Below are 27,940 nucleotides of genomic sequence, written 5' to 3'. Positions count from 1 at the left end.
AGAGGTCTTTTTGTTGCTGTTGGGTTTGTTTTAATGCTATGTCTATAGAATGCAGTCAAAGTGCATACTTTCTGAAAACTCAGAGATTTATGTGTTTCAGTCACTATTGATCTGGTGTGACTGGATCACCAGGAAAGAAAAATCTTCTGGGCAGTTCAACTGAACAGAATCTGAGGGGAAAAAAAAAAAGGCCAGAGAAATGCTTTTGGCTTAACAAGTTTGCATGGTTAAGACTACTTGACCTGTTGTTAAGCTTTGTACCTCATAGCTCTGCTGGGAAGCTCTGTCAGCTTTTAAAAGGCTGTAGGTCAGACTGGAAAGCTCCTAAGCCTTGTCTGATTTTTGTGGGAAGAGCAGAGAGCAGGATCAGACTTCAAGGTACAGGAACACAAACACCTGAGACAGTGCAGAGCTCTGAGGGCTGAGCAAGCCTGTCTTGCAGGGCTCTGTGCTCAGCACACATAGGTTTGTGTGGCTCAGTATGGCTCTGCTTGCTGCAAAACCCCCAACAGTGCCATCATTAACCCTGGGGACAGCAGGATGAATGATGCACCCACTTTCTGCACCGAGATTTGGGGGGGGGGGGGGGTGTCAATTTACAATGCAAATAAAAGCTGTTGGATTTCCAAGAATGATATTCAGCAGAAGCTACTCATTATAGAAAGGAGAAGGTCCTGAATATCCCCAGCTACTGGAAGGTTGTGAGGAATTTGCTTTAGGTAAGTGCAATGACAGGAACCCAGAAGGAGGGATAAACTCTGCTGGTTCGTAGTGATGTTGATTTTACAGCTGTATCTGCCAAAGCCCAGGGCTGTGCCTGGCCGGCCGGCTCATACTTGGCAGATGCGCATGCGTCTGTCGCAATAACCAGAAGGAAATGTTACTCAGCCCCACTTCCTCAAGGGTCTGTGGCAGAGAGGAATCGGTGGTCCCACGGCGAGAGGCTGCGAGCAAGACTGTGAGGTACAGATGTGCTGTGGGGAGCTCACAGGGAACTCTCACAGGCCAACTGTGGTTTACTTTTGAAGGTGTTGCTGCAGCCAGGGCACCTTTGCCATGCAGAGCAAGGGTTGAATAGGCTCATCCAGCCTGGCAAGCACAAGGCTGATGCCTTCAGCTCCTGAGGGTTATGACTGGGCAGCCTGAAGACAGAACTGTGCCAGGCAAGTGGCACATGCTGGGCTCTGACAGCCTTCTCAGGGTGCAGCTGAGAGGGGAGGGTTGGACACACAGGAAGTTCAGGATTTCATAGCTTGTGGGCTTGGCTTTATGGTCTGCTGAAGGGTTACCTGCTTGCACTTTGTCATACTGTAAGTTGTGTTTGTATCTTCACTCATTCATCTTTTCTTCTTGTGTAAGGAAAAAGCTAGCATGAGGCTGCTTTTAAGTATGAACTTTTCTCTGTATAAAGTAATTTCCATTAAGATATAAAAAGTAAATGTACAGTTGCACAAGACCATGTAGTGAGATCTTCAGCAAAATGGAAGTGTGAATGGTAGTGAAGGACACTACCTGTCTTGCTGGTGAAATATTTCTGTCTGCTTTTTTTAAGTGTTTCACTCTGTTTATTTCTGTTTGTGGTTAGCTGGTGAAAGGAGAATCCCAGCATGGAGAGAAATGCTGGAAAGTGAAAAGGGAATCAAGTGGCCAGCGGACGGTTTTGCAAGCTCATGTGATTAGGGCAGACTGGGAGCCCCAAGTCCCGGCAGGGAAGCTGGAAGGGGTTAGCAGGAGTTATCTGGAGTGGGGATAGAAGGAAAAGAGAGGGGAGAAGCAGTGGAAAAAAGCTGTCTGGAAACATCATCTCACCCCACTTCCCTGATCTCCTTTCCATTTCCCCTCTCCCCACTTCCCCCCTCAAATGCCACCCTTCAAATCCACAAACTTCAAATTCTTCAGCTGTGCTGGTAGCAGAAGCATCATGGTGCTGTGCAGAGGGGAAAACAGGGACAGCCATGTCCAAAAAATCTCATGGTTGTGCTGGATCTCTTGAACACCCTGCAATACAAGAGAAGAAGAATTTGGAGCATTTTTCTAGGAGCAGGCCTGGCCAGTGGTACTGTGTACACAGATAGTGCTGGAACAAGGTCTGTCTGCAAAGGAGACCCGGGTTCTTCCTCGCTTTTTGTTCTGGCAGTCTGGGACCGCCATGCCTTTGTTTTGTGGACCTTTGCACTGTAAACAGCTCTATGAGGGAGCTGCTCCTGTAAAGATTTCCTCTCGCTGGCCTGCTCTGAATACCTCTGATCCCTGCCAAAGAACAAAGGGCATCAAAACTGGACATATGATCACTTCCAGTTTCTGTTTCAATATCGTGTTCAGATTCTTCAGGCAGCTTAGAGCAGCGTTGTCACAGACTCTTGGAAGCTCAACGGCTGGCAGCTTTTGGCTATGGATATGTGATCCATGATAGGTAATGTTGTAGGGGCAGTAAATCGGTGAGATACATTAAAAAAGTGTTGTCTGAGTCCAAAACTGGGAAATTAAATGAACAGTGATGCTCAGCAAGGATGCTAAATAAAATCCTATGAGTTAGAATTAGCAGTGACTACCTGCTTCATGTTCTTCTCTTTGTAGGTGCTGTGTCTAGGATAGAGTGCAGAGCAGAGACTTTGCTGGTAAGTAATGATATCCCCTACTCCAAGTGAGAGCTGCTCTCTCATTCCCTATCCTCAGCAGGACAGCAGGGAGAAAATAGGATGGGAAAATTAATCATTTGAGATAAAGCCAAGGTGAACATTGGGCAAGACAGACTTGACCTGGGGGAAGTTAATTTATTGCCAATTAAAATAGATTTAAATTGTGAGAAAAGAAAATTAGATCTCCTACTTCCCCTCTCCCATCCTGCTGGACTCCCAGGTTCAACTTCATTCCTTCATTCCTGACTTTTCTACCCTCTCCTACCAAAGGATCACAGAGGGGAAGGGAAATGGATTTTGTCCTCAGTCTCTAAGATTTGCCATCTACACCTCCAATGTTCTCAAAATTTCCCATGCTTCAGCATGGTTCATTTCCCATGGGCTCCAGTCCTTCAGGATAAACGTGCTCTAGCACGGGTTCTTCTCCATGGACTGCAGCTTCCCTCGGGGCCTGTCCACAGGCTGCAGCACGGGCTTCTTCATGGGCTGCAGTGTGAATCTCTGCTCCATGGATCTCCATAGGCTTCAGGGGAACAGCTGTCTCACCGTGGCCTTCTTTGTGGGCTGCAGGAGAATCTTTGTGTCAAATGTACTTTCTTAAAAGGTGTTTTTTAGGAAGATATATTTTAGGGAAAACCAGTGGCACAGGTCCAAGCCAGAGCAGTCAGGGTCATTTCTGTGGTGTTTACCATGCCCTGTAAACATCCAAACACCAGTTCCTCAGTTCTGGGGCAAACCTGCACTTCCCAGCTGGAGGGGGTCTCCTTTTTTGAAAAGTGAATAGATTTCTGATCAGACCAGGGATACTGCACAACTTGACAGCTTTGGAAAGGACATCTAGTTTGATCTGGATTTCTTTTCCAATGCAGGGCAGAGCAAGCAGCCAGGTGCCCATCTGCTCTTCTGCACTTGAGTTGTCTCCTGACCCATCTGTCTGCTCCTGAAATGGAGTATGTCTGGTATTGGCTCGATGATTCCAAGCAGTGGATTGAGTACGGGAAAGAGGTGAAATTCATTTGCTGTTCATGCCAAAAGCTTTTGTTAAGGCATCTTTGGAGAGTTGTTTAGAGCGCGTTGTTCTGCAGCTGGTGTGTTCTACACGCACCGCTGGGTGCCCTTGCAGTGCTGCTCCAAAGCCTGTGTGGAATTGTCTTGTTAATTGTCCCTCAAAACAGGACTGGAACTCTGTGAAAGCTTCCAAGGGACTGGCTTTGAAAGTGGGTGCATTTTCCAGAGCTGACAAACATCATTTGGCTGGAGCTGACCACACAGGCTGAAGGCTGCTTTGTTGCTGTTGTTAGAAGCAGCTGTGCTCAGTGGGGTACCCCTCCATTGCTGTAGAACAAAATGCTTGAAGCCATAGAGACTTACTACAAAACATCATCCTGTCACAGGGGCCTGGGGAAAACATTGGAATTTCCCCACAGTGACACCTAAACCGAAGGGTGGTTTCTAACATGTATAATTTCCTTGTTCTTTCTGCAGCACCCAGATCACGTCACTGCCACTGTAACATCTGCATTTCTGGAGAAGGAATATCTAGCTGACAAGAATGGTGTTATTTTTTTCAGGGCTGGTTCTCAGAAGTATAAGTTAGACTTTGCAGGTGAAGTATCTCCTTGTTTTAAGTTCATTACACAGAGCAGCTGGCTTGAATGTTTTCACAGAATGTCTGTATCTCTTCAAACAGCTCTTCTTCCTCCTGCAAATTTTCTCCAAGCAGAACTTGAGCAGTAGGTAAATTTCTCTGCAGTTCTGGGATGCTCCACTTGGAGTTCTCACTTGGGCATCTGTAGTCAAAAAAATATACCTGAAAATATTGTACATTCAGAAGAGTTGAGAATAAATGCTTCATGGCACCTTCGCTTACACATTTGGGTTTATACACCTGAAAAGGAGGAATGAGAAATGAGAAAAAAAAAAAAAAAAGGCACTGAAAAGTCAAAAGGTGAAGAAGTGAGCCCATGGTGAACATCTTGCAAGCTACTTACAGGATAGAAAGCATTGTGCAGCGAACACAAATTTAGGGCTGGTTGCACAGAGAGAGAAATGGGGAAATGAGAAATGCTTTTCTGTTTCTAATTTATTTACCCATCTTAAAACTCCTGTTAGCTTTCCAAACTTTAAATGTTTCCTGGCATGAATAAAGAGTGGTATTTAAAGGAGGAAACAATGGATAATCAGCCATGTCACATAGCATGTTCTCTGTGATACTGTTACAGGACCAAGAAGCGAGGGCAGGCTTTCCTTTTAGCACCATGGAGCAGCCCTGTGCTGCCAGGAAAGCCAGGTTTGTGGCCCCATTGCACTGAAAATTCTTTTCTGCTGCAGGCCTGCCATCAGATGTGGTTTTCTCTGGCCAGCAGTCTGGATGTGAATACCAGTGCAGGTGCAGTTAGTGCTTGGTTGCCTTCAAGTTTCACAACCTGTGCTAACAAGTGGTTAACCTTGCTGATCTCCAAGTAGGAGCAGTGCAAGAGGGAATGAAGTTTGAACTGGGGTGGGTGGGATAGAGAGAGCTCCACAATGCAATATTCAAGGCTATCTCTTCTTTTATTTTTACTTAATATTTAAGAGCCTCTCCCTAGACAATGAATTATCTCATTATTGAGTTATTGTGTTTTTCTTCAAGACATGATCCAAACAAATCTGCTCTTTCAAACTCAAAGAAGTGTTATTCGACTGCCTAAACAGCCTGAAGGTGGACAAGATGGAAGGTAATTGCACTGTTTAACAATGTCTCTAGAGGACAGCACCTGTCTGCTAAGAAGTTCCTCCTACCTGCCTAGAATGCTATTTTGTATTTCTTAAATTCATTTCTAGATACCTTTTCCTGACTGGTTTAACAGTACATTTTGCAGTGACAGTATTTGTAAATTATGCAATGCTTCTGTAAAGCTGTCTGGAGGGATGTTTGGTGGCAGTCTCTGGCAGCTGTGAGAGACCACTGGAGTAGATCTGCTCTCTCTGTGAGAGGCAAGGCCACATAGGGCTGACACAACTGTGCCAGGAGCTTTTATTTCTTGATTTATGCCCCAACACTAATAAATAAACTGTGCAGCTATTAGGAGTGAGGGACTGACAATCCCAAGAGCTGTGGTGCATATGGATGTCATCCCCTGAAAATCTGAGGAGAAACTAAAACTCAGAACAGGCAAATCCACTGAAATGAAGTGAATTAGGGGCACTTACTTGAGATACCCTATCTTATGGCTTTTTCTAAGAGAAGTTCAGCTTAACAGAATTTGAACACATCTGCTATAAATGTTATTTGTGGTACTGATTTATTTTAATAAGAGCTGTCTCTGCTTTAGAAACTCACCAGAAGACAGAGCAGTTGAAGCTAAAGGTTCAAATAAAGTGTTGGTTCAACCTAAGGTGTGTTCATTCAAAAAACAAACACACTGTAGCTCCTGAATGGATGTCTGAAGGGTGCTTTAGAGCCTTTAGAGGTTAAAGTCTCCAGAAGGGGGATTTGGTTAGGAGTATCACCAGCTGACTGGCTCCTTTTTCTATTCTGTAGCCAAAACACGACTCTCTCGCATCCAGTCTATCCTCCACAGTGGGACAAAACTGCTCTACCTGATATCGGGTTCAAGGTAGGACTTTCCAGCTCCCCAGTGGATGGGGAGACCTCTGTCCTGTACTGATTTTTCCAAGAGCATAATTCAAGGCAATTGAGATGTTACCAGCTTTTAAAAATGTATCTTGTAAAATAAGCAACTATGATGTGAAACATGACCAACAGTTTAATATTCAGAATAGACATGCGTTTCCTGGGAGGCTCATTGAGATCCCTTATGATGCCACACTGGGTAAAAAAGGCCATTTCTGCTCATACCTGTCCTTTGCACTCTCTCAAGGCACTTCATCCTCTGATAAAGCAGATTAATTGCATTTGAAGGGGGTATTTCTTCTCTCAGTTTGGGGCAGGATGTTACTTGCTGGAGTAAAACTGCAGTTCAGCCCTGTAGGGAAGGAGCTAGAGTGTCAGGTGAAACTTTCACTCTGCTTCAGCCTGAATACTGCTGTGTGTTTCAACTTCAGGTTACTCTGAACTAAAAGTAGTCCAGATGTGGAGGTGTGTCCTCTAAAGGAAGGTCTCATGGGATTGCACTGGTTTCCCTCAGTCGGCACCTGGGCTTCCCCATGGGGAGTGATGGTAAAGGAGGGTTAACAGGAAAAACAGGAGCAGCTTGTGATTTTTCTGGTAGGGCTTTTCAGCAGATATGAGAAGGTTGATGAGTCCTTTGGAAGGACTGGGAGTTGATACTCTTAGTAATACCTTATTTTTAGTGTTTTAAAAATTTTCAGTTGATACAGCTCAGTTATGATTCCCAAGAATATAGAAAAATCAAGAGTCTGTTTGAGAAGACAATGAAAAATTACTGCATCAACCAACTGCAGAGGATCCAGAACCCAACACTTTGGGACATTTTTCAGTGGTTTGTATCTATTTTATTTCATTGTCCTTACTGTATGAGCAGACTGGTATTTCCTGATCTGTTGTCCTTCATAGACTACATTTGGAGCTGCCAAATTCAGCAGTCCAGCAGAGGTGAGGCTGCCATGTATCTCTCTTCCCAGGTCTAGCTGGTGGCCCAGATTTATGACTGCCCCAAAACCTGTGTCTCTGAGGCTGAGGCTTCCCTGGGGCAGTCCTGGAAGGAGACTGGGGCACCTCTTTCTGTGACTGGGCTGTTAAGGTTGCGTCTGTGTTCTTTTGTGTGTGTAGAAATGGGCCTTTTATCCCTAGCAAGATGTGTGTGATTCCTGCTAGTGTTATTCAAAAAAAGCAAATTATTTTCCTTCATCATAACTGAGCTTTGGTGTTTCAGGTTTATTCTTTTGGTTTTAGTGTCTTCCACATAGGAGTTAAAAAAAGAAAGAAAAAAACAGGAGAGGTATTTTTTGTGATAAAGGGGCAGAGATTATACAGTCTTCACTGTGGCTTCATACAGCTCAGTTTTATAATCATATTTTTATATTCAGGATTTATGTAACATGGGAACTGACCAATTCCCAGTCAAGAGATGTTTGTCTCTTTACTCTCTCATGTGGTATGAAGTTGTGGGTGACACAGTCCATAGTGATGCTGAGAACTTTTTGTTTTGCTGGCAGGAGCCAGCTGTGCAGCAGGGTACCAGCAGAAACACAAAGCAGGCAGTAACCCCACTGAGAGTGGTGTCACTGTTCCTCCATAACCCAGAAGTAGGAAGAGTTGAGTTGGGAAACTCTCCTTGTTTGAACCAGGATAACAAGTAATTTTGTTGTTTGTTTGTTTGGATTTTTTTGTTTTATTTTTTTTTTTGTTTTATTTTGTCTCTAGGCAAAAAGAAAAGATGAGGAAGCTCCATCAATTGAAAGTGGTAAACGAGAGGCTCCTGTTCCATGGCACAAGTCCATCCCATGTGTCTGCCATCTGTGAGCAGAACTTTGACTGGAGACTCTGTGGGACTCATGGGACGATGTATGGAAAAGGTACAAGTGCACAAGGGTGTAGGGGCTGTAGCAGCAGGGACTGCAGAGCCCAACCAGGCTGGGGGATGTGGGTGCAGAGTGAGACACCCATGTACTCTTGCCTTTAAGGCACTCTCACCTGTGTACATCACCCAGCACCCACAGCAATCCCATCCCAGGAAGGGCTAAAACCACCTCTCTTTGCCTTGGGTACCTGCTCTTGGACAGGTGTGATGGGAGGTGGATGGCGAAATGCAGACTGGAGTTTGTTGGTACTTTACAATAAGCCAGTGTGGGAATTCCTGGCAAGAATGTTGTAGGGCTAGCTGGGGTTGTTGAATTGCTGGCTGCCAAAGTGCTGTTATCACGTGTTTGTCCCTTGGCTGGTGTATTGTCTGACCTGCAGCTTTTTCTGCTCCCTAGGAAGCTACTTTGCCAGAGATGCCAGCTATTCCCACGAGTACTGTTCCTCTCAAAGCGGGCGCTACAGAATGTTCGTAGCTCAGGTTCTTGTTGGAGACTTTGTGCAGGGGAACCCTGAGTACTGCCGCCCTCCACCCAGAGCCAAAAATTCAAACAGACTTTATGACAGCTGTGTGGATGACCCGACAGACCCTTCCATCTTTGTCATCTTTGAGAAGCAACAAATTTACCCTGCCTATATCTTGGAGTACAGCACTGAGACCAGCTGTGTGGTCCTGTAATGAATGGTGGAATGTCCTTTGAATTCACACTGAATAAATTACTCTTCAGTACATTTTTTTAATGTTTGTTTAATTTTAGTTGTAGCTTTAGAACACTTTGTAATGCAATGAACTGGTACCAATCCCCTGATGGCTTTGGGGGCATAGTTTTTTGTTAGGGGCGGTTTTTTCCCCATGACCAGTGCTAATCTTTACCATCCACCATCTGTCTAGCCTGGAATGGGGACATACCTGCCTTGCATACTGTGACACCTTCTGAGTTAAAATGACCTTGATCCACAGATATGTTCACCTAGGGCTTGATTCCTGCCTGTAATGGTGCTGATATGCCAAAGGGAGGCTGGGCAGGGAATGTGGAAGGAAAAGTGAAAGTACCTACATCATGGTGCTCAAGAGAGGAATTATGGCCTGCCTTTCAAGTAAATAATAGGAAGCTCCTGCATCCTGAAGGCTTTGTAATGAATGTTGGCAAAGAACTTTGCTTTGTTTCCTGGTCACATTGCTGACATCTCTTCTTACCTTGTGTCAAGTCTGCATGTCTCTGTAACACTCACTCCTTCCTCTGTCCACACTGGATTTAGGTCAAGGAAAACAGGGATATGGTAGCTGCTGAAGTTAGATCCCCCCAATGCCATGGCACCAGCAGTGAGGAAGTCCATGGTGGGCTGAGAAATGGCACGCAGCAGTGTCCCACCAGGGCTGTGGAGCCAGCTCCTGCAGCAGTGAGTGGTGAGACACAGGGGCTTTGTGAGGGCTGGCTGCTGGCACGGCCACCTCCTTGCCACCCTGCAGGCTGACACTGGTGGTGGCTGTTCTGGATTACCCTGCTGCTGCCTGGCACTCCCAATGATGGAGAAGTTCCCTGGTGTTGTGTACTCCAGCTAGGATGGACAGTGGGGAAAGCTTGAATTATGGTCATAGTACTTGAAACTTGGTGGATAATGGGATAACATTCCGGATGACTGATAGCATGGAAACAAAAATGAATGGTTTATTTTAAAACAGTTGAGATGTATAAGTTGTAATTCAGCAGAGGAGTCACAAATGGTTCACTTGTGTGTGCCATAGCTGGGAGGAACCAAGAGAAGGGCTGTGTGTAGGATTTCATCAGCTTTCCTAAAACTGCTATCTTCAGGCTTAATCAGTGCCTTTAGAAAATTTGGATAGACTGCAGTAAGTCCCTAAGATGCGCTAATTCATGCACTTCCGTGTCTCACTGCTTTTGCAGAAGCCTAAAGATTGTTCTTTTGCAAATTAGTTATCAAGTCTCGTCAGTCACAGGTGAGCAGAGAACTTTCCAGGCAGTCAGGAAGTAAAAACGAAAATCACTTGAAGTGGATGAGAAGGGACTGAACAGTGACCATTTTCAGCTGTCACCCTGCATTGGTCCTTGCAACATTCCACAGATTTCCTCCATGGCTTCATCAACTTAAGGGGGCTTGGACATGCAGCCTTTGGGCAGGACAAGGGCAGGGAGATGGAGGGTTTGGGAAGAGTTTTGCTATTATACAAAATACTCTGTGGAATTATGCCCATGTATAAATCATCTTCCCCCATTCTTCTCCTCCGTGACAGAAGAAACCACTCATCATGTGGGAGAGAGTTGTTTCCAGCAAGGTGGTCTTCAGAGTATGATAGCCAAATTCCTCAGAGGCAGGAGAAGGTAAGGAAAAGCCTGCTGAGAAGCAGGCCAGCCACAGGAAAAGGGGGGGGTTGTTGATCTGAAAAAGAAGAAACCAGGCAGAGAACAGAGGACAGGTGCAAACATGCACAGTTTGGAAGAAAATGAGATTTTCCAGTAAGTCAAAACTATTTCTGACTGCAGGGAGAGTTTCTCAGAGCCTCCATCTGCCTGCAGAATTAGGTGCTGGGTGTTATATTGAGAAGATCAGGCAGGATCTGGCATGAGCAGCTCTAACAGTGTGCAGTGGTGTGGCACTGCAGGTGCTGGAGTACTGGATCTGACATGGAAATTCTCCTTGAGGAGCCCTTTCAGGGTCACCCTCTGGACTCTCCCTTTGTGCCACTGCCCAAAGGAGCAGTTCTGCCTCCAGGTGGGTGCTGCTCCTGTTTCCCCTGTGCCACTGCTGGATGGGGGGGAGCAGATGCAGGGCATTCACTTACTTGAAAACTGACCTAGCCAAAAGCCCCACAAAACCTAAACCCAAAATATGGTGTTCAGCATGAGCGGTTTCTAGTTCTGCTTGTGTCGACACCAGCAAAGAGCTGAGCAGGCTGCAGCATGATTTTTAGCTTGCATAAGATGATCCTAAACCTCTAACCCAATAGATCTGGGAATCTAAAACTAAAAGGCTCAGGGATATTTCTGCCAATGAGGCACTGAGAACAGGAGCTGCTAGTAAAAGTGAAAAGTAACTTAATCTATGAATACTTCTTCATGGGACTTCTGTTCAGTGTCATAAATTTGCTAAAGCTTCTTCCCAACCTGAACCTCTGGCTGCCTCTGCAGCACCTGGGTGCCTTCGAAGTACTGACCAGAAAGCATTCCTCAGCACCCTTTTAGATGAGAAATGCTTGCAAGCCATCAGCAGCATGTTGTGCTAGTTGGCAGGCACCAAGCATGGATCTACTGGCTTTTCATTCACTTTTTTTTTTCCTGAAAAAAAAAATAAGATCTGTTGAGAAAGGGTTGTTTCTGACTCGTGCATGTGACTGACAGTTTCACAGTCACCATGTTGGTGATGGAAAAGGTCTGGCCTGAGGAACACTGTGAGTAGCCAAACTGATTTCTGAGGGGTTTGCTTCTTCCAGTGTCAGCCAGGCTGACAGGGGATGGGCAGGTGCTGGAGTGTGCTCATTCTGCAGCAGCAGCCTCTCTGTGTCATCTCCCGGACAGGCTGCAGCTTCTCCAGTAATCCCTTTAGCAACTGCTTTTCAGGAACCAGCAACAATTCAGAAGGATCAATGGATGCATTTTGTACTCACATAAATAATGTATTTTTTCGATTTGTTCAAATGTACTGTCCTTGTCTCTGCCTGCAAGGATGTTAGCTCAAGTGATCTTCCCATCATAAGGTATTTCTAATTGATTTTATTGTGGTTCTCTTAGGGCTTCACAGCATCCCTAGCTTTAACACAGTTGGTTACATACTCATGCAACTGGTCTAGGCTTTCTATTAAATAACACCTCAGCAAGTTTTCAGGCTTTCGTTTCATTTACTGGTGCCAAGTTTGACTTCTCAGCATTTTTAAGAAACCTTTTTAACAATTTTGACAGAATTTATTACAGGATGATTAAACTGCAGAAACCTAATGCTTGATTGAACATGCTGAACGACATATTATTTTCCAAAACATTCAAAATGTTAAAAATCAACCTGAGCCCCATAACCTGGCATGACCACTGTATGGGTGCCAGGTGAAGAAAACACAGATATTGTTCTTGGCATGACATGCTCAACAATTGCATTATTTAACAAGGCTGTTTCTAGACTGAGGGAATAATGAACCCAGATCACTGGTAATGACGGGGGCTGAAGGTTTGGGGAAGGGCAGGAGTCTTTAGTTAGGGGCCTGTAGGAGACAGGTCTCAGGAAACAGCTTTTTCTAGTTGTTCCTGTTCTTTTTCAGTGCCTGTTGTCTGGCTTGTTGAATCCTAGGCGTGATTTCCCAGAGCAGCTCAAACTGTCTTTACAAGGTTACTTTTACATCTAGCTTACAAATAGGAGCAATAGGGAAGGGTGACCTGGTTCTTATCCATCTGTTCTTAATAAGCTTAGATTTCCCTTCCAGATGGTTTACAGTGATGTCAGAGGGCCCATTAATCGGTGTTCCAGTGTTCAACTAAGAAATACTTGGGAAATATCTGCACGTGATTTCCCCACCACTGGAGAAAGCTTTGTCTTTACTCACTCGCAAGGAGTTTTCTTTCAGTGTGTGTTCTGTAAATATTTTTTCTTGGTATGTATCTTCAGCTGTGGTCTCCTTAAATGTATTTTATTTTCAATATCATTTTCTATTTACTAAGTCCAAAGAAGGTGTTGGAAGTCACATTGGTCTCTGCTTAAACAATTTGCTCATCCTTTTATTCTTGCTTCTTGCAGGCTCTTTCTGACTGCATTTTGCAGTCAGATAGACCCTTGCAACTTCCAGTTTGCTTTTCTGTTAAAAATTCCTGCAGGTTTTTGGGGCTTTTTTACTATGTCCTGTAGCATCCACCTCAAGCTGTGATCCATTCTGCTGTCCTGAAACCCAGCTGACCTTTGTTTTGTCTCACAGCTCAAACAAATTGTTCTAACAGTCTACTTTCATATCCTTTTTCCTCTTTGATCCTCATACTATTTAATACCTCATTTTAGAAGTGACACAACCTTCACATGACTTGACTGAAGGTCCTCACATCAATCCTAATGTTTTAAAATATCCCCTTTTTTTTTGTTTGTTTTGTTTTGTAGGGTTTTTTGGCTGGTTGTTTTGGTTGGGTTTTTTCACTGAGCAAGTCAAATTCCTTACTAACAGAATGTCCTCTGTACATTTCCTTACTAATCACAGAAATGTGATCAGTTTTGTTTCATGAAGCTGTAGGCTACTAACTAAACCTGAACTTTGTGACAGTGCTATCAAAATACAGTTTTCCTACCGGGATCTTCTCCACCTGCTGATATATCTGAACAGTCTGAGTAACTCCATGAAGTGTCCTGCTAACTGGCTTTTCTTTTCCTTCCCATATTGACCTCTGGATTGGTTTTCTTTTCTTCCCCTCAACTTTCAGTTCTACTTGTTCCTGTTAACATGTGACATCTAGGCAGTTTCCTGAGCTGAAACATAATTAGTGACACTCGTAAGTAATGCAAAAGCTTCATTACATAACTGGGAAGACAACTTGCAGGACTCTTCTCTATCTAAATGCCATCAGCCTACATAAAAATTAACGTAATCCTCTAATGACTGTGAATTCAAGAAGATTGTGAAAGTTGTTGTTCATCAAGAGAAGCAGCTCCTTGCAGTGGCATGAGCTACGTGGACTGGATAGCTAGGTGATCTAATCCCACAGTCGTGGAAGTTTTATTAGGGAACCTATAAATAAAAATGTGCCTTTTTATTAGGCAAATTCAGAAGTATTGACTTCTACCGGTAAAACATGGATAACAGACGAATAATACTATTGTTAACTAACCAGGCTCAGGTGTCTGCTCAGTGCCTATTCTGTGGGCTGGCACACTCAGAGGGCAGAAAATGGCATGCCTGGGTTTGAGCACAAGCAAAAAGAAAATCCAAACCTTTTAGGACTTGTTTTCTTCCCTGAGGATTTGGAAGCTGGACAATTTTCTGGGCTGTGATATGATGACAACAGTCCAGGAATTCCTGCAGAATTTGGGTTTCCCTCTCAAGACTACCGTTAAGCAAACTGCCAGAAGCTGATAATATTTTTCTTGTTCCTCCTGGTCCATTCTCTCTCTGCATGTCTTGTGCCTTGCCTCAGAGTCTCCCCACATTCATTTTGATGTATTCTGTAGCATCTCATAATTTTACTTATATCACTCATGAGAGGACCGTGACAGGCTGGGACCTGAATGTTGCTTCTTTTCTTAACCAAACCAGAGCCTTTCAAAATTTCTTTAATCTAATTTTTTTTTTTAATATGTTGTGTGTGCATCTATGAGGAAAGTGCTTTTTTCTTTTGTAAATCCTAACTTAGAGCAGAAAACAGTGCCAGAAAGCTCTCCTATGCACTGACAATTGGACCATTTGAGAACCATTTTGAGAGCTGTGGTGATGTTCTCTAATCCTGCCTGGAAGGGCTGAGGAGAAGGCAGCAAGCACCGCAGACTGCAGAGATGGATGCGGCTGTGGGGATGCACCACACCACCAGTCCCCAGCCGTGTGTGCTGTGATGAGGAGGGGGCAGTCCAGGAAACAGCTCCTGATGGGAGGTGGGGTTCAGCTGGAATGCACTGGGAAGTTCCAAGTTGTAGGCAATTACACCTGGTTAGCAAATAAAATGCTGTTCTGCAGGTCCTATAAGCCAATTTTTTTTCTGATGGATAATGCCTCTTTTTTTTTTTTTTCCTTGCTCTGGTCTCCAAACTACTGTGCTCCTGCTTTAAGCCCTACACAGTCAGAGAAGGCAATTCAGGCTGACCAGACTGGCACCCTCCAGCTTCAAGCAGATTGTTGGCAGTATGAGATCAGCTTCAAAGGTGAAGTATCTGTTTGCTCAATGCCTAAAGCAGGTGGGATGTGACTGGTGCTGCAATGCAGCATGTCCTGCAGGGGCAAGGCTTGCAGGCCAGGACACAAGATGAGTGAAAAGCTCTTTTCTGATTTTAAGCAGTCAGTGCTACAGCAGCATGGAGGGGAGTGTGGGGAGAAGGGGATTCTCCACTAAGCAGGCACAAGGATAAGTGCAGGTGTTGGTACAAGGAAGGATGCAGCCGAAGCAGAGGGAGATATACAGGATGGGAGCTGAGGGTGAATTTGGGAAGCCCCTGAGCATGGCTGCAGGACTGACTGTGCCAGTCTGGATATCTCAAAGAAGCAAAGTGCTCCTTGAAACAGGGCAAAACAAGGCGACGATTTTCTTCAGCTGTCTCCACGTGCGTGTTCAGAGTCATTGCGATTGACACTGAAAGTGGGGACAGCACATAATAAAAGAATACAAACTAAGCGCGCCTGGAAAAGAAGGCGAGCCGAACTTCCCTGCGTTGCCGCCGCTGCCGGGCGGAGAAGGAGCCCATGGAGCGCTGTCAGGACGCTTCCCGGAGCCGCCAGCCCCTGGCGGAGCCTTGTCCCTGTCCCTAGGTGGCGGTGCCCGCCCAGGCCGGAGTCCCCGGGGCGGAGGAGCCAGGCCAGCCCCGGGGCCCTGAGGCGCGGACGGCTGAGGGCGAGCGGGGCGGGGCCCGCTGGCCCAGCCCGAGCTGAGGGCAGCGCAGGGCTTGCGGGGTCCTGCCCTCATGGACACCCGCACCGCGGCCAGGTCAGTGCCCCCTCCCCACAAAGTCCCGGGTCAATCGCTGCTGCTGAGCACGGGGTGCGGATCAGTGCGGACAGGGATCCACCCGGCAGGCAGGGCTGCAGGGTTATTGCAAATGTTTTTAGCGCTGCTGGAACCTCATCTGCCTCTTTCGCTGCCCGTGTCCACCGTTCTGCACTGTGTCCATCACTGACGCCCGCTGCCCGGGATGCTGGATGGGCACAAGCACTGGGTTGAGTGCAGAAAGCGAGTGAACATCTCCCTCTCATGCCCAGCACCCAATGCCAGTCACTCCCTTCCTGCTCTCCTTACCCCAAAATGTAGGAAAGACATATCAGGACAAGAGGTGTACCAGAGCCTGTCCCTATCGCTGGGTGATAGAGGTACCCAAACAAAATTAGAAGCAGACTTGTAGAGATACTTTTCCAAACTGCTCTGCCTGCGTGCAACAAATTTTGGCTTGGAGATCTCCTGCACCAGAGTTGGTATCTATATATGTAATAATCCCGGATGTGTTTTTCTTTCAGTAATTATTCCATCACTTTTTAAATCTGTATATAATTTTAGCTTCCGCAACATCTTGTAGCAAATATTCCCACAGCTGAATGGGATATTGCTTGAGGGAGGCTCTCCTTTGCCTTGCTTTGAACTGAGCACCTGCTAGCTTTGTTTAATAAAAGGGGTGCAGATATTCTCCCAGTGCTTTCTTCATCACCTCACACATTTTTGCATTTTTTTCTGATTTTCCTCAATGCTCCCAGGAAACACAGCTCTGAAAACAGGCTGTCTTTACAGATGGCTTGGGAATTTGTTGAAAACTCATTTTAATTTGAAAGTTCTGGCGTGTGAGAAGAGCTCACTTTCTGCATACTTCTGCTGAAAAACAAATCCCAGAAAATCACCTGCTTTTCCCATCAAAACTATCAAACCAGGAACCATCACCATCTATAAGCTCACTTGGAAATAGCTCCAGAGCCTGGATTTGCACTTTCTTCTTCTGGGGAGCCTCTATTCCACCTCTGAGGGCAGTCAGAGGAGGGTGAAGGGCATCAGGGAGCAAGGAGGGTGGCAGTGCAGGGGTGAAGGGAGGTGACATGCACACCTAATCAGACGGCACTGCAGTCACCAGCGGTCCTTGGTGGGGGACACAGAGAGAAGAGATGGACATGAGAGAGACCCTCCAACCTGCTGTGGTCCAGGCACTGCTAAAGGGTGTTTAGTGACAGGACAAGGGGTGATGGCTCTAAACTAAAAGAGGGTAAGCTTAAATTAGATGTTAAAAAGAGATTCTATGAAGAGATACTGTGAGGGTGGGGAGGCACTGGAATAGGATGCCCAAAGAAACTGTGGATGCCCCGTCACTGGAATTGTTCATGACCAGATTGAGCAGAGCTTTGAGCAGTCTGTGGAAGGTGTTTCTGCTCATGGCACAGGATTGTAACTAGATGATCTTTAAGGTCCCTTCCAACCCAAACTATTCTGTGGTTCTAAAATTCCCTTAAACACATTTAGAGGCACCCTGATACAGCTCAGAGACAAGCCCATGTTCTGACTGGTTTAAATCCCTGGCTTTTCCCTGTAACTGGTATAGATGCTAAATCCAAATGACACCTATGTGGCCCAAAGCCAATTGCTAAAAAATATCTCTCTCCTTTGTTCCGAACAAGGTGCTGCCCCTGTAACTTCTGCAGATGTGGTGTCATGCTTCAGATTCATCTGTGCACTTTTGAATTTCAAGTGGATTCACAGAAGTATGGGAGAGGCTTCAAAGGTAAAAAGAAATCTGTGTATTGACCTCTTGACATACTTATAGGAGAACTAACTGTCATGCATCTTCTTTTCCAAAAATAAGCTTTTTTTTTTTTTTTTTTTGCTTGAATGTGAAAGCAATGAGGGAGCATTTCATGGGGTACGGGCAGCATCCATTAACACTGGAGGAAGGGAAAGGGAAGGAAGTGAAACATAAAGAGAATGGAAGCAGTTTTTGTGAACTAATCAAAACTGGTGGCTCTCTTCTAAGTAGGGACTTTTTAAAGTGATGTCTCTGTCTCCTTGATATTATGACATGCTGAGCTAAGATTGTAAATGTGGGAACCTTCCTTATATGTTTGTAACTAGGAAATAAAAGGCTGAAATAAGGATGCAAGTATGTTGAAGGGGATGATACTGGATAATTCAAGATCAATATGGTGTCCCTCTTGTGCACATACCTTGTGCGTGGTTGTTGTGTGCATTGTAATTTTACTTTCTATATGAAATCATTTTATCCTGGTGCACAGTGAGCATGACATGCTGGTGACTCTGCTTTTCCTTGGGTGTGTTTAGCCTTTTGCATGGCTAAAAGGCCATGCATTTAGGCCTTTTCCAAGCAGAAAACCTCTCTCCTTTCCCCCCCAAACTGCTGTGACCATTGCCTCCAGGGAGAGGAACAGGGAAGGAAAAAGGTCAGGGCATAGTAGCTTAAGCCAATTATGAACTGTATTTGAGTTTTTCTGGTACATATACATCCTGTGCAGAGCTTAAAAAGAAATTGTGTGCAGTGATGTTTGCTCATGATATGTTATATTTGAAGGAGGTTGTAAGCTGTGGAGGCAGCCTTGATTAAAACCTTAAAAAGTGCGTATGACATTCATGTCTAGAGGAGATGGTGTGCATTGCCCTATAGTATCTTCCAAAACTAGTCCAAGGGAGCAAGAGGTAGGTAGGATGTTTCCTCCTCAGGTCTGGGGCTCGAAGAAGCACATGGCTTCTCTGGGGGCCTCATTCAGCAGCTGAAAATAAAGTGAAGTTTATTCAAGGCAAGTGAGCTGTAAACAGACCAGGGAATCAGTGCTCAGACAGTGACCAAGCACTCCCTCAGCAGCTCCTTCTGGCTTTTACCTTCTCATAGCTCTGCTCCACCACTGTGCTCTTGTGAGTGAGTGCGTGGAGTTGTTATCCTTACATCTTCCCTGGTGATAAAGCTGAGCCTGAGTCATCCAGCATAATCTGTGCACATCACTGCAAGGGAGCTGGTGAATCTGGCATTCACCAGAGACACTGCCAGGCTCCTGAGGCCTCTGCAGGCTCTGGGCTTCCCCAGCTTCTGAAGCATCATCTGGTGCTGCTGTCTGGTGGGCAGCACCAGCTGCCAGGTTGTGAGGAGAGGCAGGAATTTTCCTGAACATCTCTGGCAAGCAGCAAAACTGAGAGCACCTGGGATGGGGATTGAAATACTAGGTGCTGTGGCACATCAGCGGAAAACAGAAAAAGATGTAGTGTGAGTAAGGCAGAGTTTAGAGGCCTGCAGAAGGACTCTGCAGCTCAAAGAGGCCTGGTTTTGTCGTAGGCATTTACACCACTATAAAGGGATCCAAATGTTTGCTCACTCCACTTGGAGTGAGGCACAGATAAAATGATGTCCACAAACCTCCCCAAAACTTTCACAGGCAGCACTTAAGGTGTTTGTGTTTTCCCTGTGCTATCATCACAAGATTACAGAGGAGAAGATCTCTTCTTCCAACACCACAAGAAGAGCTTGTGCTGGTTGGAAGTCAGGACAGCAACCTCTAAGGCTTGGTGGCTTTGGAGACAGATTCTATGTGAAGGGAAGAAAGCATGAAATTGGGATAATCAACTCCTCAGGCAATCACCACAGCATGAAAAGGCTGCACAGATATCTCCTTACTGATGGCAAATTCCTGAAGCAGAAGCAGCAGGCAACAGAGGAAGGGTTGGATGTAGGAGCAGCACAGGAGGATAATCCCACTGTGTTTCACAATGACATCTGCTCTCCTGGGCAGCATTCCCAGGGAACAAAAACCTCCTTTCTCATTTGTAGTGCATTTATCTTCTCTTTCAAAAAATGGTACAGACGCCTGAATCTTCTGTGATAAAAATCTGCAGAAGTCCTAGTACTGCAGTAAGTGGCAGTAGGAAACAGAACAAGAAAAGGTACGGGGTGTTATGCTCATTATTTTCCTGACTGTGGAAAATAATGTCTGTTTATTGAGTCTTCTCCTGCTTCAGAGTGACTCATTGATCTGCTGATGTAGACTGGGTGCAGGTAGGCTGGGTGGTGGGTTTGACAGCGTTGGCAGACTGTCACTGTGGCAGGCATGCTGCAAGGGGAGTGCTCTGAGGAGACGTCCCAGAGGCCCTGGAAGCCAGGGCAGCTTCCCACTTTCTGCTGATGACGAGTTACATGGCTGGGGTTGTTCAAAACAGTCTGATGGAGATGGAAAAACACCATAATGGGATTTTTAGAGCTGTGTTTTATATTCTTCTATTAAGGCTGGTACAGGTGACAAGGTGGAAGAGCAGGTCCAGCTGAGGCATACATAACCACAGAGCCTGGAGAAGACAATTTTGGTTTGACACACAGCCTGCTGGTGATCTGGGAAGATCAGAGAATAAGGCTGACATCCTGTTTTTTGGATGCTGTAGCCTAGAGCAGGCAGAAGAGTGGGACTGGAAAAGCAGAGATATCAGTTAGGGGGAATTTGTGCAGTGTTGTTGGAACAAGCATGGATCGAGTCCTATAACAGTCAAGAAAAGTAAAAGAGAAGAAAATGAATATTCTGGTGGGAGCAAAAGAAGATGTTGAAAATCTGTTGTGGTTTAGGTGATCTTTTCGTTCTCTGATTCCTCTCCCAGTTTAGGAAAGGGATAGTTTAAACAATTTCTTCAGGTCTCAACAGGCATTGCATGAACAATTCGTGTCATGACATTTTCTTTTTATTTTTCTGGACTGAAGAGGCCAGTGTGGCCTGGCTGTGGTAAGGGAAGGTAATGCAGGGATCATGCTTGAAGAGCTGTTGGTAATTTCTTCAGATAGATCTAAGTTATGATATTGTTAGGCATGTTTATAGGCACATAGGCAAGCAAGGAAGGAAAAGCTAACGCTTAGCTGAAAGCCCAGTATGATGCTTCTTAATGCAGAGCTGCACAATAACAATGGACATTTACTTGTAGCTTGCATTAGTAAGAGAGAACAGTTTATACAGAATATAAAGACAAGTTTTCTGAGGCAGTCCCTGAAGCATGATCAGGAGACTCTCTTGTGGAAAGCCCTTGCGTTTGTTTATCTTGGTCAAACTTGTTTCAAACAGTCAATCAGATGCTCCTTCACATACATCATGTTTCCTTCAGACTGGGACCATCCAGCACTGCCTGAACTAGGATATGAGGTAAATATCTGTGTCTTTTCACAGCTGCACACTAGGTTGGGAAAAGTTGTAGTCTGTAACAGCTTGCATCAAGTTAATGTAAAATACATGGCTGAGTCCAGGAACTGGTGTTGTTAGTTTGCAAACATGTTACTCCAAAATCTGCAGCTACAAGAGGGACAGGGATGGTTGAGCAGAAGAGCTTTGTAGGGACACGGTTTTGTCCATTCACACCATGGTATTGTACATCTAAATGGCCAGTGCACAGAAATGTCTGTTTATCCAGTGTACCTTTTGTTTGACCTAAATGAATCTGATCTGGAGGTTGAGCCTCAGTGCTCTCTATTCACAGGACTATTTCTCCTTTAAAACTCTGTCATGCTCTTGAATTTCAAATCAAAGCATGAGCTTTGGGAGACCATCAACTCATTTAGTATGGCTATAATAAGGTTTAGGTCTTGTGTGTTTTTGAAACATCAGGCAGAGTGATTATAAATAAAGTTGCTTTGATGACTCACTACAGTAACACCAGGGCTTGTCTATGAGGATGAGTCAGTGCACGAGAAAGATAAAATGTGCACTTGATATGAAAGAACATTTCACCTTCCCTTTTCCAGCTGGACACCTGTTCTGAAATCACAGTGTTGTTGCACAGTTTTGCTTCAGCTTGCTTAGGATTGCAGGTGCCCTCTGGGCAGAAGAAATGTACTTCTCAGAGTCCAATAGCTCCTTCGTATTAATGAACAAGCTCTCAGAGGAGGAATTTGGAGCACACTGGGACAGGAGGGAGAATGAGGAAAGGACCATGAAAAAGCGGGAGAGGGCTCTGAAAAATCCCAGGCCACGATTGCACCCCTAGTGGTTGTTGGCCAGGTCCTTCGGGAGGGACCAGGGAGGTATAACCAAAAGTGTTGTAACACCTTGGCCGGTGTTGCGTCAACTTTTTTTTTTCCCAGCCAGTAGGAAATAGAGGCAAATTGAAAACCTGCTTCAGCAGACAAGGATGACAGAATCCGCAGGGTCTGGAGGACTCGAAGCCTGACACTTTGGCAGCATTTCCAGCTGTTTGTACCCACTTTACTCTATTCCCCTGGGTGGCAGAGGAGCCGTTCGGATGCCATTCTTGCAGCGTGCGGGTGGTTCTCCCTTGGGAGAAGGCAAACCCTCTTCCGCCCAGCTCCGGATCCCAGGCGCATTCCTCGGGAGCCGACAGCTCCGATTCTCTGATTTACAATGGAAAAATAACCGAATCCAAAAGTGGGAGGGGACATGAAGAAAAGGGGTTGGGGCCCTGTGGAATTAGATCTGGGTTTATAGAAAATTTATGTTTTAATTAGGAAAACCCAGCAACTGGGAGGATTTTTTATTATAATGATGGCTATTGTAAACCTGGGGTTTATACTTAGGGTGCATTCAAATTTTGTTTTGTAAGTCTGGTTTTATATAAGCAATTTTTAAAACTATCAGAGGCTATGACCTTTTTTAGGAAAAGAAACAGCAAAACCATTTTAAGTTGTTCATACCCTCCCTGTTGGTAGAACAACATGAGTTGGGGAATGTTTTCTTTACTGTTTGGCTTGTTGCAGCTGTAATGTTCTCATTCACAATGGAGAAGGCCAGAATTTTTTTTTTTTTAATTTTTTTTATGAAATCTGAGAGGTTGATTAACCACAGCCAGAGGAGCGAGCGCACTGTTTCCCCAGGGTAAGGATGACCTACATTTAATCCTGTCCTTGAACTGAACCTAAAGCTGCCTGTTTTGGGTACCTACCACTATCATTTCACAAATGGAGAGAGAACAGGACAGGATCACTTGGGCTCAAGGGGAGTAACCAGAGATGCCAATCCAGATCTAAAGTTTTCCAAGGAAGAAAACAGCATCAAAATTGAATGTTCCTGGAAAAAAAGAAGTGGTTCCAGTTGGCATGAGCATTTTCTACAAATTCAGAAAAACTATTTAGTCAAAACCCTGTTGGGTTGGCTCTTTGTTTTGTAGGTGTAATGTGTAGTTTTACACATTTTCTTGTGTCTAACTTGGTCATGATTGAACAAAGCATGAGAGATTAGTAGATAGGTGTGATTTAAAGGCCAGTGATGGGATAGTATTAAATTAATTTTAAATTTATCTTCAATTGGTTAAATTAATTCTACTGCTCTGATAGAGAAGGGAACTGAAAATGTTTCAATACATCCAAATAAGTGACCCCTTCAGCTGTCCAAGAAGAAATATACTGCATTTGTATAAAATGTGGTCTGCTTGCTGGCCAGTGTTTTGTCAGAAAAACTGTGGTCTGAGACCAAAACCTAGAGTTATTGCTATTGAGACTTAGAGTTCAGGGCTGCAGAAGAGCATGAGACAGCAATATTTGACATGTGATCTATTTTCTTTATCCCTGGATGAGATGTGACTAGCATCTAGCATATTCTTTTCATTCTCTTCTTCCTTCCACATCATGACAATTTTGTATTTCTGCATTAGGTCCTGTTGTACTAGCAAAGTTTCTTTTAAATATATCTGAAGCACAGTGTTTTCATGTAGGTAGAAAGAGCACATGGAAAAGAGAAGCCAGGGCAGGAGGGGAATGAGCAGCTTCTGTTCCACTGTATGAATCCATCTGATATGCCTGCTGTCTGTAAGCAGAGTTTTGACTGAAGGACCTCTGTGAGACTCATGGGAGTCTATGGAAAAGCTGCAAGGGCGTGAGCTGTGTCTGCATCAAAATTCTTGGGGAGTTTCCAGAGTGCAGGGAAAATGCTGTGCTTCCTACTGTGTGGGTCTGATATCCTGGATTTTTTGTAAGCAGTAAAGCAACAAAAAATCAATGATGAAAGCTGCTAGATCAGCCCCATGTGTTGATGCCTTAAAACAAGCTCAAGCAGAAACACCTGGCAAGGATGGTTTTGGAGTTACCTGGGTAGGAAAGAGAAGAAGGTGCTTGTTGAGGAGTTGGCTGCCAAAATGCTGATAATAGGTATTTGTTACATTGGTTAGGCACTTTCTTACTTGTGTTTTTTAATGATTCTCAGGAAGCTGCTTTGCTTGAGATGCCCTTTGTTCACATAAACTCTGTCTTTCCAGCACAGATCACCCCAGCATGTTTGTAAGTGAAGTTTTTGTTGGAGATTTTGTTTGAGGAAACCATGACCACTATCGCCTTCCAACCAAACCTGAAATTTAAAAAGACCTTTGAACAACTGCATAGATAATGAAAAAAGTCCTTCCATCTTTGTCATCTTAGAGAGGCACCTGACTTACCTGACATATATCTTGGTGGATACACATTCATCCTTATAAAGGTGATGTCAGAGGTAACAAGTCTTGCCTGGAAATTCAAGGTTCACCTTTTTTTAACTCTGTGTTGCTTATAAGAACCTCATATCTGACACTAAGCTGTACTGCAGCTGTTTCACTTACAGAAAGGAAACTTAAGTGTGACTTATGGAATGGCTGGGTCCACTGTGAGAGTTGTTTTCCTTCTAAACAGGCTGGTAGCAGTTAAATCATAATAAATAATATAACCATCACAACGTGGTGATGATTTGGATACAAGTGCAATGTAGATTTAAATGTGCCTTGTGGTTAATTTCTGAAACTAATTGCTTCCATGTACAGTATGGTACATAAGTAGATGTTTTTTAGGACATATTTAGGGAAATGAATATAGAAATGGGGAAAATGGAGTATAAAAAGCATGTTTGAGGGGTGACTCTCTGGACTTGTTTTTCCATGGAGAGAAGATCATCAGCATCTTGTCAGTGTAAGAAGAGTAGACAATAGACTCTGAGCTGTTTTTGTCCTGTGGTTTGGCTGCTTAGAATTTTGTGGCAAGAAAAGGCTTTTAGATCATATCCTAAAGGACTGTTACATCATGTTCCCTAATTTCTTTGCTAGTCCCATTTGGTTATCTTGCAATAGGAATCATAAGGACTTCAATTTAGATGGAAAAAAAAAATAATATTCCTGGATTACAAAGAAGCAAGTGACTCATTGATCTTCCTCAGTTTGCCTTGGCTACTGATCGTGTCCTGAAGCCAGAATGATGAGACCCATCTTCACATAACCCATCTGTGAGAGTGGGGAGATGTACCACAGCCTGTACTGCAGTCCAGTCATACCGCAAATCAAGACAACAGTAATCTCTCACTCTTCTAGAAAAGAGTGAAGTTGTTATTTTGAGCTGTCAGTGTCCTCATGAACTTCAGCATGGGCTGAGATCTTACCTTAAGGTGCTTAGGCAACCTCCCTCCCAAAGTCTGAAGAATGAGTGTAAGTAGCCTTCCTTGGATTCACAATGGATATTGTAGTGGAGTTCTGTCTGGCATTGCCTCACAGGTGTGCAGCAGCCTGGTGTGTGCCTTGCCCCCTCCCATCTAGTGGGCAGTGTTGGGATGTCAAACTGGGTCTGCTGGGGAGCAGTGGGAGTGTCACTGCAGGCAGCTGATGCTTAGCCTTTGCTCACAGTAAGGGAAGAGCCAGTAATTTAGGACTGAGGTGACAGTGAGTGTTCTTGTACTTGCCTGAGGGTCGGTCATGGGCCAGCTGGAAGCAGCTCCCTTAAGTTCTGCCCTGGTGCCAGCCTGTACACTCAGCCATTGCCCATGGGCAGCCCTGGCCCCTGTGGGTGTAGGAGCACTTCAGCAGGGCACCACAGCTGCTTTGAGTCATGTTCACTCTGCTGGGAATGAGGTCTCCCACTCTTGTCCAGAGCTGAGTTTGGGGTCATAATGTTAGAAACACCTGAGTGTTGGTGGCCCCATTGTGGCTGGCCGCTGGGAAACACTGGGAGGAGTTCTGCAGCCTCTGCTGGTGGGGAAACCTTGGGAATGTAGGAAATTGATACTACAAGATGTCGTGGGAAGTCCATAACTCATGCTGGTTGTTCCCTGATTGCTGTCAGGACTTCTCACCCTCTTTTTTCTGTGTGAAGTCTGCCTGTTCCCACTGGTAACACCCTGTCCCAGACCAGAGCTTCCCTGGGCTTAGGTCAAGGAAAGCAGGGATATGGTAGCTGCTGAAGTTAGATCCCCCCAATGCCATGACACCAGCAGTGAGGAAGTCCATGGTGGGCTGAATAATGGCACACAGCAGTGTCCCACCAGGGCTGTGGAGCCAGCTCCTGCAGCAGTGAGTGGTGAGACACAGGGGCTTTGTGAGGGCTGGCTGCTGGCACGGCCACCTCCTTGCCACCCTGCAGGCTGACACTGGTGGTGGCTGTTCTGGATTACCCTGCTGCTGCCTGGCACTTCTACTGAGAAGTGCCCCACTGATGTGTGCTGCAACTGGGATGGATGAGAGACTGTTCTGCCATCTGAACTTTCAGCTCTTTTCATGTTTTCTGTAGGAAATCCCCAAAATATATTAGCCCCTGGACTGGACTGTTGCATTTGGTTTAATTCCACTGTCTTATTTTTTGAGGGGAGTTGGGGGATTTGAGCAGAAACTGAAGGTTTTTCTTATACAAACTAGTGAGCTCATCAGGAGCTTCATGGATGTAATGGATGTGGATCTCGCTTGCCATGTCTAAGCACAGGGCTTTTTTGAAATCAGGAGGTAAAGATGCATTGGAAGAGGTGATATTTACTAGACAACTCTTCCAGTTGTTTATAAGATTATTCTTTTAACTTTCCAATAATCAGCAAGCCAAATCCAAATCTGTTCTTGCTCCTCTAGCCCAGCTATCCTGCCAGGTGATGTTGGGGCTTGCTGGGGTGTGGGTGCTTTGCGTTGCAGTGTTACCAAATCTCATGTTCCTCCCACTGAAGTGTTCCTGTCTGTTTGGATAGCCAGGATTTCAGTTCTGTGCAGTGACAGCCTGAGGACCCTGTTTCAGCGATTGAGCAGTTTCTGACGGAGGGCTGGAGGTGCATGTGTGGGTGTCTGAGAGGGACTTGTGCCATTACTGGCTACAAATATTTTCTCTGTAACACAGAACACTCCTAAGGCTTTTTAGTTAACTGCTTCCTGTCACTGACTGTGCACACACACACGGGAGTCTGATGTTAAGTTTTTTATGGAAGTCACTTTTTGGATTCCCAGTTTAACAAAAACACCCTGCTTTGACAGGTTCTTAACAGAGCATTGTTAGTGAAAGCGCATGTATGCAAACAACTCCTTTCCTTACTGCTCTGTTGTTAAAACTGGTAACTCAAAATCCAGTCACTTCATTTCATGTTTTTCTGAAGGTGAGGAGAGAGGTGACTGTACTTTAATTTCACAAAATGCTATTGCATAGAGCATTTTGCATCTTTGAATGTTCCAACACTTCTTTGCTAATGAAATGCTGGAGGACTGAATGTAATATCATGCTATTTGCATCTTCCTTGCTGTCTGGCAAGCTTTCACATGAAGGGTATCACACCATTAGAGCATACTGTCCCTTCACATGGCCAGGTCCCAAAGGGACTATTATAAATTTACTATTACATATTGATTCAATTATTGTGTGACAAAAGTAAGAAGTGACTTCTGTTCTTTGTGCTGGAGAAGGAAGTGAAGGAGGTAGACTTTGACCATTACTGGGGAATGAATACCTGCTGGGCATGCATAGATGGCACAGCTGGCTGCTGGAAGAGGATTTGGAGTCTGACAAGTAGGTAGGATGTTGTTTAACTACCAGGAAAGCCTCATGTATCCTAAAATGATTACTTATTTACCCACCCCACAAATAACTCACTGTGTCCTTATACACAAAGAAATTACTGTGATAACAGTAACTGTTTTCACTGGATGGGATTTATAACCCTCTTGGGAAAAAATAGCTTTTGGTCCCTGTAGGTCTAGGTAAGCTTTCTGCAGGTTTAGGTAAGGTTCATAGAAAATGCTCCAGTTTAGTATTGGGGTCTCATGTCATGGTGCCCCTTCTCTGGCACCAAGTGTAGGTTGGAAGTTCAAAAAACACCTTAGAACAATTAACATTTCCTTTGAAATATTTCTGGGAAAAAAAATGAGAAGAAAAGAAAAATACTTAAGGAACCAGAAAGCAAAGCAGAAAGAGAACGAAAAACAGTGGCCTTTATGTGGATTTCAGAATCCCCTTTTCATTCTTGGAATTTTTA

General features: G+C 44.7%; 1 protein-coding gene across 2 annotated transcripts; it reads left to right on the top strand.

The window, feature by feature from the left end:
- The first annotated feature begins 855 nt into the window (after nt 1–855).
- LOC106628409 (protein mono-ADP-ribosyltransferase PARP12-like) lies at nt 856–8,856 on the top strand. 2 transcript variants are annotated; one of them, XM_014256842.2, is made up of 9 exons: nt 856–963; nt 2,578–2,618; nt 3,509–3,644; nt 4,125–4,245; nt 5,272–5,356; nt 6,163–6,238; nt 6,954–7,084; nt 7,969–8,120; nt 8,523–8,856. In XM_014256842.2, the coding sequence occupies exons 3-9, from the start codon at nt 3,585–3,587 to the stop codon at nt 8,801–8,803; spliced, it is 906 nt and encodes a 301-aa protein (XP_014112317.1). In that variant the 5' UTR covers nt 856–963; nt 2,578–2,618; nt 3,509–3,584; the 3' UTR covers nt 8,804–8,856. The 2 variants fall into 2 exon arrangements, with proteins under 2 accessions (XP_014112317.1, XP_014112318.1); XM_014256843.2 differs by lacking the exon at nt 856–963 and adding an exon at nt 2,147–2,413.
- Nucleotides 8,857–27,940: the final 19,084 nt, after the last annotated feature.

The sequence above is a fragment of the Pseudopodoces humilis genome, chromosome 5, assembly GCF_049639895.1.
Source record: "Pseudopodoces humilis isolate 2021_Gansu_Grassland_sample_001 chromosome 5, ASM4963989v1, whole genome shotgun sequence".
NCBI classification, from domain to species: domain Eukaryota; kingdom Metazoa; phylum Chordata; class Aves; order Passeriformes; family Paridae; genus Pseudopodoces; species Pseudopodoces humilis.
Note: the sequence above shows the minus strand (reverse complement) of the source record. Positions and strands in the feature narration are given on the sequence as shown.